Raw genomic sequence first — 17,413 nt, forward strand, 5'->3', positions numbered from 1 at the left:
TACCTTGCTAGTGACTAGTGAGTGCTTTCCGTCTTTATTCGACTCTTGAAAGAACCAAAGTCTCCTTCGAAAAACAACAAACAAACAAACAACGATGGCGATGGCGATGGCGAACTTGGCTAGGAGAAAGGCTTACCTTCTCACAAGAAACATCTCCACTGCCCCTCTCAGATCCTCCTTCTCCCTCTCCCGCGGCTTCGCTTCGTCCGGATCCGACGAAAACGACGTCGTCATCATCGGCGGGGGTCCTGGAGGTTACGTGGCGGCGATTAAGGCCGCACAGCTCGGTCTCAAAACGACCTGCATCGAAAAACGCGGCGCTCTCGGTGGTACTTGTCTCAACGTCGGATGTATTCCTTCAAAGGTGATTCATTTCAATCGTATTATTCAAATTTGTTCATTGAGATTCGATCCGTGAAGGAGATTAAATTGGTTTTCTTGGAGGTTTAAGAGTCTCTGCTTGTGTGATGAAACGCATTCACTAAATCAGATCTCTTTGTTCCTTGTTAATAGTACTCTGTTTTTTTTTTTCTGTTCTTGTATGATTGTGTTAGGCTTAGGCTCTTCCACACTCTGTATTAGCTTTGATGGACCTATCTATTAGCTTCTATTGAATGAACATTCTCATAAAGCTTCGATTTTTCTGTTCCTTTTAAAATGTATATTTTGGCCCTTCTTCACTCCTCTCAATGCTCTTCGATTATGATTATGTTAGGCTTAGGATCTTCCACACTCTGTTGTATTCACTCTAAATTAGATCGCTTTGTTCCTTGTTAATAACACTTTGTTTTTGTTCTTGTTTGATTGTGTTAGGCTCTCTTCCATACTCTGTTTTAGCTTTGATAGACATATCTTACCTTGTCTATTTAGCTTCTGTTAAATGAAATATTCTAATAAAGCTTCCACTTTTCTTGAATATATTTAACCTCTTCTTCAATCTTCACACATGTACCATGAAGCAAAATCACTTCTTTTTTTTCCTAATCATGGTGTTAATAGCACTCTGTTTTTCTTTGATGTATGACTTGTGTTAGGTTCTTCCACACTCTGTTTTAGCTTTGATGAACCTATCTTACGTTTTGGATTAAATTCTCATAAAGCTTCCTCTTTTCTTGTATATTTTAGGCTCTTCTTCACTCTTCCCACATGTACCACGAAGCAAAGCACGTTTTTGCTAACCATGGCGTTAAGGTCTCTTCCGTTGAAGTCGATCTCCCTGCTATGCTAGCTCAGAAAGACACAGCCGTCAAGAATCTCACCCGCGGTATCGAAGGCCTCTTCAAGAAGAACAAGGTGAACTACGTTAAAGGCTATGGCAAGTTCCTCTCCCCGTCTGAAGTCTCTGTGGAGACAACCGATGGAGAAACCACCGTTGTGAAAGGGAAGCATATCATCGTCGCAACTGGCTCGGATGTCAAGTCTTTGCCCGGCATCACCATCGATGAAAAGAAGATTGTCTCATCGACAGGAGCACTGTCTCTGACCGAGATACCGAAGAAACTGATCGTCATTGGCGCTGGCTACATCGGTCTCGAGATGGGTTCTGTCTGGGGAAGGCTCGGATCTGAGGTCACAGTTGTTGAGTTTGCGTCAGATATTGTGCCCTCGATGGATGGTGAAATCCGCAAGCAGTTTCAACGTTCGCTAGAGAAGCAGAAGATGAAGTTCATGCTCAAGACTAAAGTCGTTGGCGTGGATTCATCAGGAGATGGCGTCAAGCTCATAGTGGAGCCTGCAGAAGGTGGAGACCAGACCACTCTCGAAGCTGATGTTGTCCTCGTGTCAGCAGGAAGATCTCCCTTCACATCTGGACTTGATCTTGACAAAATCGGAGTCGAAACTGACAAAATCGGGAGGATCCTCGTGAACGAGAGGTTCTCAACCAACGTTTCAGGCGTTTATGCTATTGGAGATGTGATTCCAGGACCAATGCTGGCTCACAAAGCCGAAGAAGACGGTGTGGCTTGTGTTGAGTTTATAGCAGGCAAACACGGACACGTGGATTACGACAAGGTCCCTGGCGTTGTCTACACATACCCCGAAGTTGCATCTGTGGGTAAAACCGAGGAGCAGCTGAAGAAAGACGGTGTGAGCTACCGAGTTGGGAAGTTCCCGTTCATGGCTAATAGCAGAGCCAAGGCTATCGATACAGCAGAGGGATTGGTCAAGATTTTGGCTGATAAAGAGACGGACAAGATCTTGGGAGTTCACATTATGTCGCCAAACGCGGGAGAGTTGATCCACGAGGCGGTTCTGGCGATTAACTACGATGCGTCTAGTGAAGACATTGCTAGAGTCTGTCACGCTCATCCCACCATGAGTGAGGCTATCAAGGAAGCTGCTATGGCTACCTACGACAAGCCTATTCACATGTAGAAGAAGGCCGCAGGTAAACCAAGGTTTAGTTTTGGTTCTGTTTAGGCCAATCTTGAACCGGAATTGTTTTGGTTATATTTGGTTTTATATTTTCTGTTTAAGCCTTGATTTTTTTACTCTCTCTTTGATATGGGATGAGCTCAAAGAATATAACTTTACCACTCCTTTGTAATAATTTGAAATGCTCAAGTAACCATTATGGTTCATCGGGTTTGATCCTTGGTTTGCTTGACCCATTTTTAATTGAGTAAACCAAATTCAGTGTGATTTCATTGTTGGTTTTCCTAATATCGGTTCTACTTCCAGATTTAATCATTTGGTTCGGTGGTTCGGAAATACGCCTACTTTGGCAGCAATCCCGAACCTAGCGAGTTACCAAAAAATCGGGACCAAGCGGAGTTTACGCGCGGACTAGTTTAATTATTATTTTATATTATTATAATACTAGGATAAGATCCGCGCAACGTGAGTTTAAAAAAAAAGTAATACGGTTATGAGAAAAAGAAAAATGATATGTTGGTAGGTTTGTTGTATCTATTAAAATATATTGTTTAAATAATATTTTATAAATTGGGAGGAGGGGTGGGGGGCGAAATTAATTGTAATTGGGATCGTGGAGCTTCATTGAAATTCCAAATTCATTCGCAGATTTTGTTGAATATGTGAAGTCATAGAAATAAAACTTTGTTCCAATTTTTTTACTAAATGATCTTCTTATCTGATTTATATATGATTTAAAAAAAACTAAAAGATGACTTATCAGAATTTGGAATTTTTAAAAAATGTTTTTACATCATTAAATAGAAATTGTTAATGTAATAAACATAAATACATAATAGATTAGTAAAAAAAATTATTTTTGTTGATTCTGGGCCAAATCATAAGGCAAGATATTTCATTAGGCCAATTTTGTAATATGATATTTTTGAGGCCCAATGTTATAATCCACTTACACTTTCCATATACATAATTAACCAATTTTTTTTTTCTTTTCTTCGAAATATTCCCTATCCTTCGTCTCCATTTCGTCGCTTCGGAAGAAACGACGCTCAAATATTCTTCGAACCTGCATACAAAATGAATTCACCTACCACAGATCTTCAGTGAAATGAATCGAAGGTTGTATGTACTCTACCGAGTTATGTATTAGCTCCGTCAATCAAAAGCTATAAGGTTAGTCTCATTGTGTTGTCCCCAAAGATCTGGAATATCCGTTCTTAATTTATCGAAGTTTGAGTCATTTGTGAAATTATTTTTTGCATCAGATCCCTGGGAATGTACAAATAAATCAGATCAAACTCTTACGGTGTCTGTTAATGGAGACGATATATTTGTTCTGAAATACGAGAAGATGCGGCAAAAGAGCACATGGAGCTTTAGTCATTCAGCTAACTTCTCATTGCCTCAATAGGTTTGCAAATACATAACAAACACTCAAAAACAGAAATTTCAATTGACATAATTTTCTTTTCTTTCAACCTCAGAACATGTGTCTTTTCCCTGGATCAGCTCCATATAACACCTTCAGATCATGTACAAATCCTCACTTCTTTAATGTCGATAAGGTATGTTCTATACAGAATATGCGGGTTTGAATCAGATCAAACGCACAATCCAAAGCGAAATGGAAAGAGTAGGATTTAATTTCCTCCAAATCTAAGATGAAAAGGGTCATCTTTAAAACAAATGTGTTATGTTATCCTGTAATCTACAAACATTTCATCGGTTATTATTGTTAATAAACTCCGTAACTGTGTTTTTCAACTGGATTAGACAAACAAAAGGTCTCGGATTAAACAGCAAAACATAAATAAAGTGTACTTGCCGATATAAGTATTATAATTTGGTAGTCAGTATATGTAATCTTAAAAGCTTATGTAATGGATAATAGTTATATTGCAGAGAGATTGACAATCAAGAGAAAGATTGTAGATTGAAAGCTCAGCCGTTGTCTACTAATCAGGTTAGAATGAACGATCTTTTCTCTGTTGTTTTGTCTATTTCAAACCAAAGAGTCTATATAAAATACCTTGCAATGAACTTCCCAACTTCAATCATCGGAGGATTCAACCCAATTTCACTGACATTGTAGGCATTGCTCACACTTCTTTCTTCTGTTAGAAATTTCAACATGTCAGTTAGGGTATCACTTAAAACATAGGTATATAATTATGAAGGAATGTATCTTACCCTTCTACACTTTGATTTTTGTAAAGCGTAAAACCAAGACAGTTGAATGTTCATCGCGAACTTGCATAGCCTCGTTAACATCAGAGGCGAATTTACCCCAAAGCACCATTGGAAGTCTTTCATCACTAACATACCAAAAATTTAGATTATTTATTTAGTTATATGTAAAATATGTTATGCGATAGATTAAAGTAATGTATAAGTATAAGTAAAACCAAAACTTACTCAGAATTTCGCAACTCTAAGGAGATCTTCTCTGTCTCCTTCCCATTCACATTAATATGCTCAATGTGACTTATTTCAACAATCTGGCCGATAACATCTGAAGAAAATTCAACTTATACAAACAGTTTTCAAAATTCAAAATGTTACCAATACGTACCAACCAAGTAATCGGGGTTTTAGAGTTCCATCGAGCACTTCTGTGTACTTCACTGGTTCGAAACCTGCTAAACCCTCAGGCAATTTCTCACACGATCGAACACGGGTCGTGGACAGGAAGCTAATCATGTAAGGATGGTTTGTAGTTCTATAGGAACCAAATGAATGAGTCACTGAAAAATTAATCAGCATCAACGACTCTCCTTGGATTAAGAAAGGAGAGAATTGAGCAACCAATTCTTTTTTCACTGTGGCATGAATTTTACCACCCTGTAAAATTATAAAAACAAAAAGCGTGTCAGACTTAACAGTATTCAAAAATGACAAACTATAAGTATTCAAAGTAAAAAGTACAAAACACGACACCTTAAGATCGCATAGAACCATCTCAATGGTTTCACCTCCGGCGGCTGAATACTGTTTCCACAACCGAATCATTTTCACCTTGATCTTCTACATGGTTTTGAAAGGCTTGACATCGACAACAGCATTGATAGACATTATTTCTAGCACAGACTTTTTTTTTGCTGATTTGCTTGTTTGTAAGATGATGGAATTGAATTGGTGCTAGGAATCATTTATATATGAATATTTTTAGGTTAACTTCGACGAATAAATTCACATTAATTGATACTCAATCGACATATTGTATTTTCCAAATCTAACGCAAAATTAATTTCAATGTAAGACTTGGTGCCAAAGTTTCCGTGTTTTAAATACAAAATTTACATTTCTTTTAGATTCAGGCTTGGTTATGAAGGCAAAATAATTCGCATAATATTTTCTACCTCTTATACGGATGGTTGTACTTTTGACTTGTCATATCAACAGCAAATCCTTAATGTATCTTCCTTATCTAACTTCACATTAATTCCGATCGAAGCCTTGGAGCAATAGTATTTATGTATTTACTCGAAAATTCCCTGTTTAACATCTACAATGCTTATCAAGGCACATTTAATTCTTACAATATTTTATACCTCAACTTCGGCCGCTGGTTCTTTGAATACAAATAATTTCGAAAACTATTTCATTAGATTAACACGAACAGTTTTCCATTCAGGTTAGGTTTAATTATAGATGGATGTCACAGAAAACCAACTTATTCAGAACAAAACCATGTCCACAGTCGCTTTGATTTCTCATATTGACATTAACATTAACTGTATTTGGAAGCCAAATTAAGAATGCGTACTCTAAAATACACATTAAGATGTTTGGTCCAATGTGATGACATTCAGTGTTCGTTTGTATAGTAGTACCAACGTTTTACACGTTTGACATCAAGCTCCGTATTTATTTTCAATTGACACTGCTGATATTACAGGCCCGCAAAACTTAGACACCATAAGAATAAAACTGAATATATTTTTGATTGGGAATTGCATACTGAAAGAACATCACAAAAATAAAACAAACCAGAACTTAATAAATACTACTAAAGCCTACAGTAGTCGGTCATTCCTCATATTTAGGGTGCCATGTTCTTGATTTTGGATCCCAAACAAAATGACTTATAGAACAACAATCTGGATCTGTAGCAGTTTCTGATCGAAGATGTAATTTGTTATTCTTCATCCATTCCAAGAACTTGAATTTCTCTTGATTAGCAAGGACATTGACATAATTCTCTTCTCTCATATCAATACTGTTATATTGATTCCACTTGTTCACTACGGGGTTTATACAGGCATCGATTATTTTGGATCCCTGCAACATATATCAAACGGTTAAGATGATATGAAAATATATAAGAAATATACTACAAAATATAAACGCATAAAAGTCACTAACATTAACTACTACGAATTCCATAGGTTTTGGATTTCAAGAATCCAAACCTTATGCCATGTGCCAAAATAATTTCGAAAAGAAAATGAGAGATTCGTTAAAAATAATTGATGAAGCTTTGAAACGGATACGGAAACTACCCTAACAATAATAAAAATGTAAAACCTTTGCATGAGATGCCCATTTGTTTTTGGATGACTTCATAGAATAGGCGTTAAGAAACAGTTAAGGGATTTAAGAAACATGGATTGGCACTTTTTTTTACACACGGTTCATATAAATATCACATCATGCCTTGGACACAAAGTGTCATAGTATTTTTAATACAATATATACATATTGAACATAAACTGAATTGCTAAGCAAGGAAAATATATTCGTTTTTTAATAAACTCATACAAATACGACCAATGCTTCATACACGAACCTTTTAATAATCAATCATAATTATATATTGCCTTAACTGGATGTATTAGTCTTTGTATTAATGTTAATGAGAACTTTAATATTATAAACCGCTCTGATTATATCATCGATTTGGCCCCGGTACAAAGTTAAAATGTTTTGACCTGCGACCATGCCAGCACAATGAAAACACTTTAAATTTGACATATTGACATCAACATCTTTCTATCAAACACGCATCACGTATATAGATACATAGACTAAAATGAATTGTGTTCAACAAATTAAAAAGAAAGACTACTAATAACTTTATGTTTTTCTATATATTTTTATTTTACATAATGAATAATCAATTAAGCGGTTAAATTAGTTGAAGCAGAACCCAAGAACACAACAGACACACATCAATGGAGAACAGAGATGAGGAGAGAGTTGAGAAGCAGAACATTTGCAACACATATATCTACGACCAAAGCTCCATCGAAAACGACTTCAAGTTAACCGGCGTCGTTGGAGCTATTATATTTAACGTTATGATATTCACCAGGATATATAAGACTGTCCACATTTACCAGGATATATATGACTGTCCATATCAATTCGAACTTATATTTTCCTAGGACGCTTGATTTTACACTATGCTCCACTGAAACTCCTTAATAAAGCGCCACGTCAGATTTTTTAAGTTGTATAAAACTGCCACATAGGAATGGGGTTTTTTTTAATTCTTACAAAATTCAGGTTATAATTTTTTAAAATCTTCTCAATTAATATATAGGGGATTTAAATTAAATATGAAATATAAATATATTAGAATTTAATAGTTTTCTGTATGTTATTATTGAAATTCATTTATTGGTTTTAAAAAAGTTAATTGTTAGCAATATAATTGAAACACAAATTAATCTAGACTAGTTTTTGAAATTTTATTATCTATATCTATTATTATAAAAAAGTATTTTGCTTTCTCCTCATTGCGCCACGTAGGATTCCACTTAGGAAATTCAAGCTCTGACATCGCAACACGTGTCTCTTTATTAAAATGTTGCGTTTCATTTTTACTATACTTAGAATTTTGTGGGCTTCATTTGTTGGGCTTCATGTTATACTCAATCGCTTGAGCTTGATCAGTGTAAACCTTATCGTCTTCATCATCTTCGGACCGAATGTTAGGGTTCACCATTCTCTCCGATCTCCGACAAGGACGATGCTCACATTTGCTCATCCACAACAACAATGAAGTTTCCAGAAATTGAGTTGCTAAAATGGGCGTGTAAGATCTCTCTGTCGGTCTTTAATCATGTCGTTTAATCTTCCGTCATAATAATTCGAAACGTTTCGAGTTACAGATACATCCTCTTTATCGCATTCTTAACTCCAACGACTCACAAGAACACGATCTACCATTCAATGCAACTCTATCTTCTCTAAGGCGGTGTAACTACACATATAAAAAGGTTAGCCTTCTTCACTTAAAAAACATTCTATCAATCCGTGAAAACAACAATGCAAACTTATTTCCTTCAAATGGATAACTCCCCATTCCTTCTTTTTGATCTGAAGTCGGGTCTCTGTTCTTCCACCGTTTCTCAAATTCTGGGAATGTCGATGTTATATGTGCTTTGGATGTTTCCAGAAACCACATATTGTCTGAAACCTATGACGTAACTTATCTTCCACTTCCCTGCAATTAAGTAATTGTTATTAATGGTGTCATTGAATCAAAGCAGTCCAGTATTCATCTTCCATGCCTTCGTTACCCATTTCATTCACTATATATATATGAACCTGAATTAAGACCTCCTCATAACTCAGTGTTTATTTATGTGAGATGTTTTAGATTTGATTTTGTTGGTTGATTTTGTTTCAGTTTGTTCTTTTATTGATTATCAAAATTTTAATTTGAATTTTTTTTTTCGTGGGAGATGGATTCTGATTTTGTTTGTTGATATTATTTCAGTTTATTCGTGGATTGATTATCAACATCAAGGAGCTTTCTCCTGCTGCTTCGGATATGGACATGGTTTTAGACAGTATACAAAGCTCAAATGAAGGTGAATCCCAGGGGATACTATCAGTAAGTGATCCAAAACTTTCACAAACAAGAAAAGAAGGCTTGCCATTTGCACCTGAAGCACAAGAGCTTGCGGATACTGGGTCATGCCCTGTGATATTACTGTTACATGAAAACGTAATAGCTGATTGCATCTTCAGAGGAGACTGATGGTAGCTTTTCATGTTATTTAGATCTTACTTTGGCTTCTGCTCCATTACCAGACAAGCCAGCTTCACAGATGGCTAAGACAATAGTACAATGTCAATAAAGCGAGATGGAGAGCGACGAGGAGCGACTGAGCAGGCGGTGTAGAGTAACGGAGCAAGCGGCGTTGAGCTGATGGAGCAAGTGACGGAGAGAGTGAGCAAAGTTTCTGTGAATGGAGGGATGAAAGTTGAGGTGGAGGAGTCTGACATGACTCTATAGGCTGTTGCTCAGTTTTGATGGCATCGAACCAGAAGTGAAAGCTATAGTACAACAATAACGCAAAGGTTAGTGTTTCTTCTCCTGCATTCTTCATCTGTATGTACAACAATAGCACAAAGGATGTCAACAGCAGTGGTGAACGATATACAATCGGTACACTACCAACTAAACTGTCTAAACTGAATAAAGTAAACGATACATTACACATCTCTTTTACAGTTTTTTTCTTCTACACACAATTCTTTCAACACAGTTTGATATGATTTTGGATATGGTTTGTTCTACAAAATATAATTTATGTTAGGATATAGTTTGTAACAGATGTTGAATCTGCAGATTTGAATAAGATACTCTTGGATCTTGCGTCAAGGAAGTGTTGTTGTTTACCTCGATGCATCATTCGTTAAGGTTTGTCACATTAACAGTCACGTGCAAATCTTTCTTTTGGTTAATTTATAAGAATCTGCACTTTTCTTATAAGATGATTTTTTTTTTTCTGTATAAGCAGCTGTTGGTTTTAAAACACCACCACCACAAAAAGCAGAAGAATTTTTTTTGGTTGAAGAACTGGCAAATTATGTTTGTTTGTAATTATTTTCTTTTGAATTATTTTTTCTCTTTTTTCCTGTTTTATTATGTTTTTACCTTTTAATTGTATCATCGACTGAAAGAAATATGAAAATACATTAATAAAATATTTTAATTTATTTATTTACAGAGAAAACTTTAATATTAATTATTATAAACAATAATTTAAATTTAAATTAATAATATAAATGATTCAATTATTAAGCCCACTTTTAAAATTAATTTAATTAAAATTTGACTTTATATATTATAAATGATATAAGTAACTAAAACACATTGTTTTAACTGATTATAATAATAATATAATTTTTAAAAACATATATAAATAGTAACATCAATTTTTGTAATTTATATACATTAACATCATTTATGATAATTTATGTTAATTTAGTATTTTTACATCAGTTTTTAATATAATGATGTGAATTGTAAAATTAAATAATGAAAAATATCATACATTGTTTATAATTAATGCAAAATTTTAAAATAAATGGTGTTAAACAACTATTGTTTTGTAATGCGTAAACTAATCTTCTCACTATGAAGAAGAAAGAATAAAAAGACTCACTGATTATAACAGGGCAATGCTCTCAAATATACTTTTTTTAAGTTTTGTCATAAAAAGTGCCCCTAAAAATAAAATGAAAAAATAATTTTATTAAATATGCAAAAAACTTTATACCTAGATATATAAATACAAATAAATAAATAAATAATTTTTTTTTTTTGGAATTATATATTTCAAATTCGAGCTTTTTTATATTAAATATTTTTCTAAATTTTCTTTTAGTTGTTTTATTTTTTTTAAAAAATTTCTTTTTGAAATTCAAAAATGCTTTTCGAAACTATTTTTAAAATTTTAACTCTAAATTCAATTTTTTTTAAAAAAAATTAAACCAAACTAATAAAAGTTTAAACTCCACCATTTGCTTCTAAACTCTAAATCTAGGTTAGTCAATCCATATTTTATAGCTATCATAAAGTTTTTATGTTATAACAATGATAAAAAAAGTATTGATTATATGTCTGTTCTTCTGTAGTAAGAAAAAACGTCATAGACAATTGTAATTTCTTTCTATTAATCACATGAATACAACACTACAAAAACAAAGTAATTAAAATGTGACGTATAAGCCTAAGAGTTTTAAAATATAATTATTACTACTTACGTAATTCAACTTATAAAATAAACATCTCGTATGTAGGACGGACCAACCCTAGTATGTATATACAATATATTAACATATGCGTACCAAAACGTTTCCTAGTAGCCAAGTAGATGGGCCTGGAGGTTTAGGATCATCTAGTTCTAAAGCGTAAACTCTACCTCCTATAGCTTGCCTTTTTGGCGCTGGTGCGATTGCAGGTGGAGTTGGAGGAGGATGTACAGTGATTGGCGTAGCTGGGATAGGACGGTTGACGCTGCACTGGGTAGAGATGTGCCCTTTCTTTCCACATGTGAAACATGTAGGATTGTAGGAGTTTGACTGAAAGGATCCAGGTTTCTTCCCGTAGCATTCACTTGACTTATGGCCTATCTTGCCACAGTTAAAGCATTTTCCTATGAACAGAGATCGTCGACTTGGCCGTCCCGATTCGTTTTCCTTATCTTTACCCTTAAAAGATCTTTGGTTTCCACCATACTTTCCTTCTTGATGCTGCTTGGATTTCGTATTTTCCGCCTTCTCAGCTTCCAATCCGATCTCCACATTCACAATCTTTTCCACTAGCTCGGTGAGACTCTCGTAGTTCCCGACTGCTAGTCTATTTTCTAACTCTGGTTTTAGACCAAACATAAAGTTAGATATCATGGTCTCTTCATCATCTTTTCCTCGAAGCACGTGTCGTCGCAGTCGCATAAATTCACATTCATATTCACTAACTGTCTTGTCTCCTTGTACGAGGTTAGCAAACGTTGAAGCCTTCGATTGGACTCCGGGGTGAAATACTTGCGTACAAATTCCATTTTGAATGCCGTCCAAGTGGTGACCAGATGTCCTAATTGGCGATCCCTACTTTCCCACCATTCTGCAGCGTCTTTTTCTAAGTAATACACCGCCATCTTTTTCTTAAACTCTTCAGAACACGTCAGGGTCTCAAAGTTCTTCTCCATAGTTCGAAGCCAGGGTCTGTCCCTCCTTCAAAATGTGGTGTCTTCATGTTCTTCATGGCAGTTATAAATGGTAACATCGGTGTAGCCACTGTAGGTTGTGGTGGTACGAGTGGCTGAGGTTGCACCTGAGGTTGTTGCAGTGACCTCGCTATCACGTCATGAAGCATCTCCAGAGTGTGCTCCATTCCTAATCCTTGTTGTGGTTGATCATGAACTTCTTGTTCAATCGGGTTATTCCGCCTTATTGGTCTTGGTCCTTGGACACTTGACTCACTATCATCTGTTTCTGGTCTTTCCCTTACACTAAGGTTTGGTGGAAAGTGTTCTTCTTGTGGCTTCGACTGGTCGTGCCCAAACAGATTGTCGTTTCCCACTATGTTATCTTCGCTGAACTTGGTGTGTGCTAGTGTTTGCACTCTTACGTCGGATGCATATCCCAGCCCTCTTCTTCTTGAGATTCTTCATGTACCCATCATCCAATCTTGTCCCCCTTCACTCCTTCCCCTTCTTGCCATCTGCAATCCTCAAACAGGGAATTTCCTATTTAGAATAATAATTAGAGCGGAACTCTGCTGGTTTTCTAATACATCCTTTGCGACACATTTGACTCGATAAAAGACGAAAAATGCTTGATTGATCGCATGATCTAAACCATGCTCTGATACCATCTCTGTAACACCCCCGAACTGTTTTAATCTTCGGTCAGTCAGCCGGACAACAATCAAACAAGAACATGCCTGAACGACCTTCTTCTGCCAAGTCTGGAAGTGTCACAACGGGTTTAGAATGGACTTTCCAAGTCACAAAACATAATTCTATAATCCAGAATATCCATTCAAAACTCGTTTCCTCTAATCTTCGGCCTGAGGCTTTGCAACCCGTACCGAGTCATAGAGTTGTGATATGTTGGACTAACTTAATATCAGATTCAAAACGTCACGAATAGAAAATATACTTTATTTTTTATATATAAAACATAAAGTTCGCAAGCCCAAAATATTATACATAGGGTCCATGGACGCAGTCGAAAATAAAACATACACTCATATATCTTGAAAACGAGTCTTTAGCAAAAGATGTCCATTGTTTCTGGTCTTTCCCTTACACTAAGGTTTGGTGGAAAGTGTTCTTCTTGTGGCTTCGACTGGTCGTGCCCAAACAGATTGTCGTTTCCCACTATGTTATCTTCGCTGAACTTGGTGTGTGCTAGTGTTTGCACTCTTACGTCGGATGCATATCCCAGCCCTCTTCTTCTTGAGATTCTTCATGTACCCATCATCCAATCTTGTCCCCCTTCACTCCTTCCCCTTCTTGCCATCTGCAATCCTCAAACAGGGAATTTCCTATTTAGAATAATAATTAGAACAGAATTCTGCTGGTTTCCTAATACATCTTTTGCGACACATTTGACTCGATAAAAGACGAAAATGTGTGATTGACCGCATGATCTAAACCATGCTCTGATACCATCTCTGTAACACCCCCGAACTGTTTTAATCTTCGGTCAGTCAGCCGGACAACAATCAAACAAGAACATGCCTGAACGACCTTCTTCTGCCAAGTCTGGAAGTGTCACAACGGGTTTAGAATGGACTTTCCAAGTCACAAAACATAATTCTATAATCCAGAATATCCATTCAAAACTCGTTTCCTCTAATCTTCGGCCTGAGGCTTTGCAACCCGTACCGAGTCATAGAGTTGTGATATGTTGGACTAACTTAATATCAGATTCAAAACGTCACGAATAGAAAATATACTTTATTTTTTATATATAAAACATAAAGTTCGCAAGCCCAAAATATTATACATAGGGTCCATGGACGCAGTCGAAAATAAAACATACACTCATATATCTTGAAAACGAGTCTTTAGCAAAAGATGTCCAATCTACACCAACTCCTACAGTTTCGCGAGTGCTACGGTCCTTTCTACTGGTCACCTGTAAAAGGATGTGAGGAGTGAGTGAACTAGTTTCACTCAGTGAGCCAGGGTTCCCTATCTAGCATATACAACTACCCGTCATTCTAAACCCCACCCCAAACACAAGCAAGACGAGTAGTTCAATAACCATATTCAAAGGTTAAATGATTAAGGAGTAAACAATTAAACCATAATAAATTAAAACACTCTTTATGAGTGTCACATCAATCAACCATATATATATACTCCAAGGGTCCAACATAATCATTCTTCCTCCACATAAGGGACACCGACAATCCCTTCACTATTACACCACAAAAGCGTAGGCGCTCAAGAATCGCCCGGTCACGGTCCTCAATCGGAATTGCAGTGCCCGGTCCTCTATCGGACTCGCCGGGGGCTGTCACATCCACGTGTGACATTCGGCCTTTGTGATCAAGCCAAGTTAAACCGAGCCCACAACTTTCCGGACCACGACCGACTTAGTGGTACCATTTGAGGAAGCAGTTACCTGCAAACTACTAATAGAACCACCACGAGGTTCTCACACAACTGTACCAACACGAGGTACACACTATAACAACATATAATAATCACACAATAACAATAATCCGGGTGCTTAGACTAGTCTTGCTATCCACTTAGCCCAGACATCGTCTCAAGCCACAGATCCACAAACTGACACCTAGACCGGTCCGGCTCTCCTAGCTCGGAAGCCGTCTCCGATGTCAGGAACCTGCATTAAAAATTGTTAACAAACAATTAACCGTAACTCACTGTGATTAACCGATGTGGCTTGACTTTCTGATTCCGAAAGCTGACCAAACCTTTTTTATTCCTTCCAAAACTTCATCTTGATTCCGTACCGATAATCCCGCAATCTTGCAACACGTCTTGTTCTTTCCGGTAATCCTCTAATACTATTCTTCTTATTTTTCTTTTCTTTTTCTCTTAATCTTTTCTTCTTTCTTTGGTCACGTTGAGTTCGTGGAGAAATGGAGGAGGTTGACTTCCTTTTATAGTTAAACAAGATGTATGAGATGGTGACAAGTATCACACTCACCTCCTCCCATTTTTGGCCACGTTCCCAAAACAATGACTAAGTCATGTGCTTCCTCTCCAAACTGGCCACGTGATCAACATAAACCTGAGTAAGCGACATTGTTTATTTCCTTTCTTTCTTGATAAGCCACGTATCTCACTTCTCTTCTCCTCTTTGACCAGGTGGTGATGACAAAGCCAGGCTGTATATGATTCACTCCTCCTTCCTTTAAGACACGTTAAATGCCTCAAAACCATAAGAAATATATAATATCTCTCGTCTTCTCTTTTCTTTTAAGCATGATTAATCCAAATTTGGTGACCAAAACTCCACGCTCATTGGTCACTATTCTTTGAAAAATGGCTTAATTATCCAATTAAGCTATTGACTTACATTTAATGACATTGCACCATATCATTAAACTGTAGTCAAATTTCGATGACTCCACTTCCCGCCGATACTATTCCGAGTTTTTTTTTTCTTAGACGGGGTATTACATCCTCCTCCCCTTATAAGAATTCATCCCCGAATTCTCTAGGGTTTCGATGATTCCTCTTCTTCCATCACTACATCTTCATGAAAGAACTCTGGGTACAACGCCTTGAACCTTGACTCATCCTCCCATGTCACAACTACACGGTTTCGCTTACCCCATAATACTTGGATTTTGAGGGATTTCTCGGTTCTTTTGTTTTCGTATTCGACGTTCACCTATTCGGATTGGTCCCTCTGGATGAGTGACGTTTGTTTGCAGGTTTTCGATTTGCTCTGTCTCAATAGCGCTGGGATCATGAACATGTTTCCGCAGGATTGATACGTGAAATACCAGATGTATTTGCATCTCTTTAGGCAGGTTGAGACGATAAGCTACCTCTCCGATTCATTGTATAATCTGGTAAGGCCCAATGAATCATACCGCTAGTTTCCCGACTTTCCCGAATCGGTCCTTTCCTTTTTGAGCTGACACTTTCAGATAAACCCAATCACCAATACTGAACACCATTTCTCTCCTTGATTGATCAGTGTACACCTTTTGTCTATCCTGCGCTTTCTTCATATTGGTTTGAATGATCTCCAACTTTTTCATCGTTTCTTCTACAATTTCGGATCCAAACTCTCTTCTTTCTCCAACTTCGCTCCAGCATAAAGGTGTTTTGCATGGCCTCCCATAAAGCGCCTCATATGGTGTCATACCTATGCTAGAATGAAAGCTGTTGTTGTAGGAGAATTCGATTAATGGTAAATGCTTTTCCCACCTTCCCGTCCAATCCAATATACAGATCCGCATCATATCCCCTATGGTGCGAATGGTTCTTTCGGTTTGGCCGTCCGTCTCAGGATGATATGCGGTGCTTATGAATAAGTTAGTTCCCACTGCTTCTTGTAACGCCTTCCAAAAATTTGAGGTGAATCTAGGATCTCGAACTGAGACTATATCTGTTGGCACACCATGCAACCTCACAATTTGGTCCACATACATCTCTGCCAATACTTCTACCTTATCGGTTTCCTTCATAGGCAACAAGGGCGCCACCTTCGTCAGTCTGTCGACAATCACCCATATTGCGTTATGTGATCTACCTCGAGCTGGGGGTAACCCACTGATGAAATCCATGGATATGGAATCCCATTTCCACTGAGGTACTGGTAAGCTTTGTAACAAACCTCCTGGAATTTGATGCTCGACTTTGAGTTGTTGAAAAGTTTGACATTGAGCCACCCATCGCGTCACTGATTTCTTCATTCTTGGCCAATGATAATACCTTCGGATATCTCGATACATTTTCGTACTCCCGGGATGGATATTGAGTAAAGAGTGATGCGCCGAATTCAAAATCTCACCTCGTAGCCCTTCTCCCTGTGGTACAGATATCCTTCCATTAAGTAATAGCGTATCATCTGCCACCACATGATAGCCACTTGTGTTTGGAGCTTCTTGACTCTTGACTTTCTCAATAATTCTCTTTAACTTTTCATCACGTTGTTGCTCCTGTCTGATCGGTGCGAGTAAACCTGCCTGGTTTACGGCACACATGCCTAAAGGCTCACTTGGCTCCCCTTAAATTGCCCATAAAGTCATCAACTTGAGTTCACTTGATAACGCTTCCACTTCCTTTCCAACATC

The 17,413-nt window shown here is 37.1% G+C and overlaps 2 protein-coding genes and 1 long non-coding RNA gene across 4 annotated transcripts in view; 2 read left to right on the top strand and 1 right to left on the bottom strand.

Annotated features, from left to right (window-relative positions):
- The first annotated feature begins 17 nt into the window (after nucleotides 1-17).
- LOC106295598 (dihydrolipoyl dehydrogenase 2, mitochondrial) lies at nucleotides 18-2,596 on the top strand. Its single transcript, XM_013731537.1, has 2 exons — nucleotides 18-364; nucleotides 1,126-2,596. Exons 1-2 carry the CDS (start codon nucleotides 95-97, stop codon nucleotides 2,374-2,376), a joined length of 1,521 nt encoding a protein of 506 aa, XP_013586991.1. The 5' UTR covers nucleotides 18-94; the 3' UTR covers nucleotides 2,377-2,596.
- Nucleotides 2,597-8,304: 5,708 nt separating this feature from the next.
- Nucleotides 8,305-10,197, top strand: LOC106293998. 2 transcript variants are annotated; one of them, XR_001260703.1, is made up of 6 exons: nucleotides 8,305-8,416; nucleotides 8,493-8,600; nucleotides 9,104-9,300; nucleotides 9,391-9,690; nucleotides 9,962-10,033; nucleotides 10,134-10,197. It is a non-coding gene; the product is annotated as an uncharacterized LOC106293998 (long non-coding RNA). The 2 variants fall into 2 exon arrangements; XR_001260704.1 differs by having other exon boundaries at nucleotides 9,104-9,220.
- Nucleotides 10,198-16,198: 6,001 nt separating this feature from the next.
- The window catches only part of LOC106292241, a 6,037-nt gene continuing 4,822 nt past the window's right edge, over nucleotides 16,199-17,413 (bottom strand). The window contains exon 6 of the mRNA XM_013727845.1: nucleotides 16,199-17,346. Within this exon, the coding sequence (XP_013583299.1) occupies nucleotides 16,199-17,346 (1,148 nt within the window). The remainder of the gene's footprint in view (nucleotides 17,347-17,413) is intronic.

This window comes from Brassica oleracea, chromosome C5, assembly GCF_000695525.1.
Source record: "Brassica oleracea var. oleracea cultivar TO1000 chromosome C5, BOL, whole genome shotgun sequence".
In the NCBI taxonomy this organism is placed as follows: Eukaryota; Viridiplantae; Streptophyta; class Magnoliopsida; order Brassicales; family Brassicaceae; genus Brassica; species Brassica oleracea.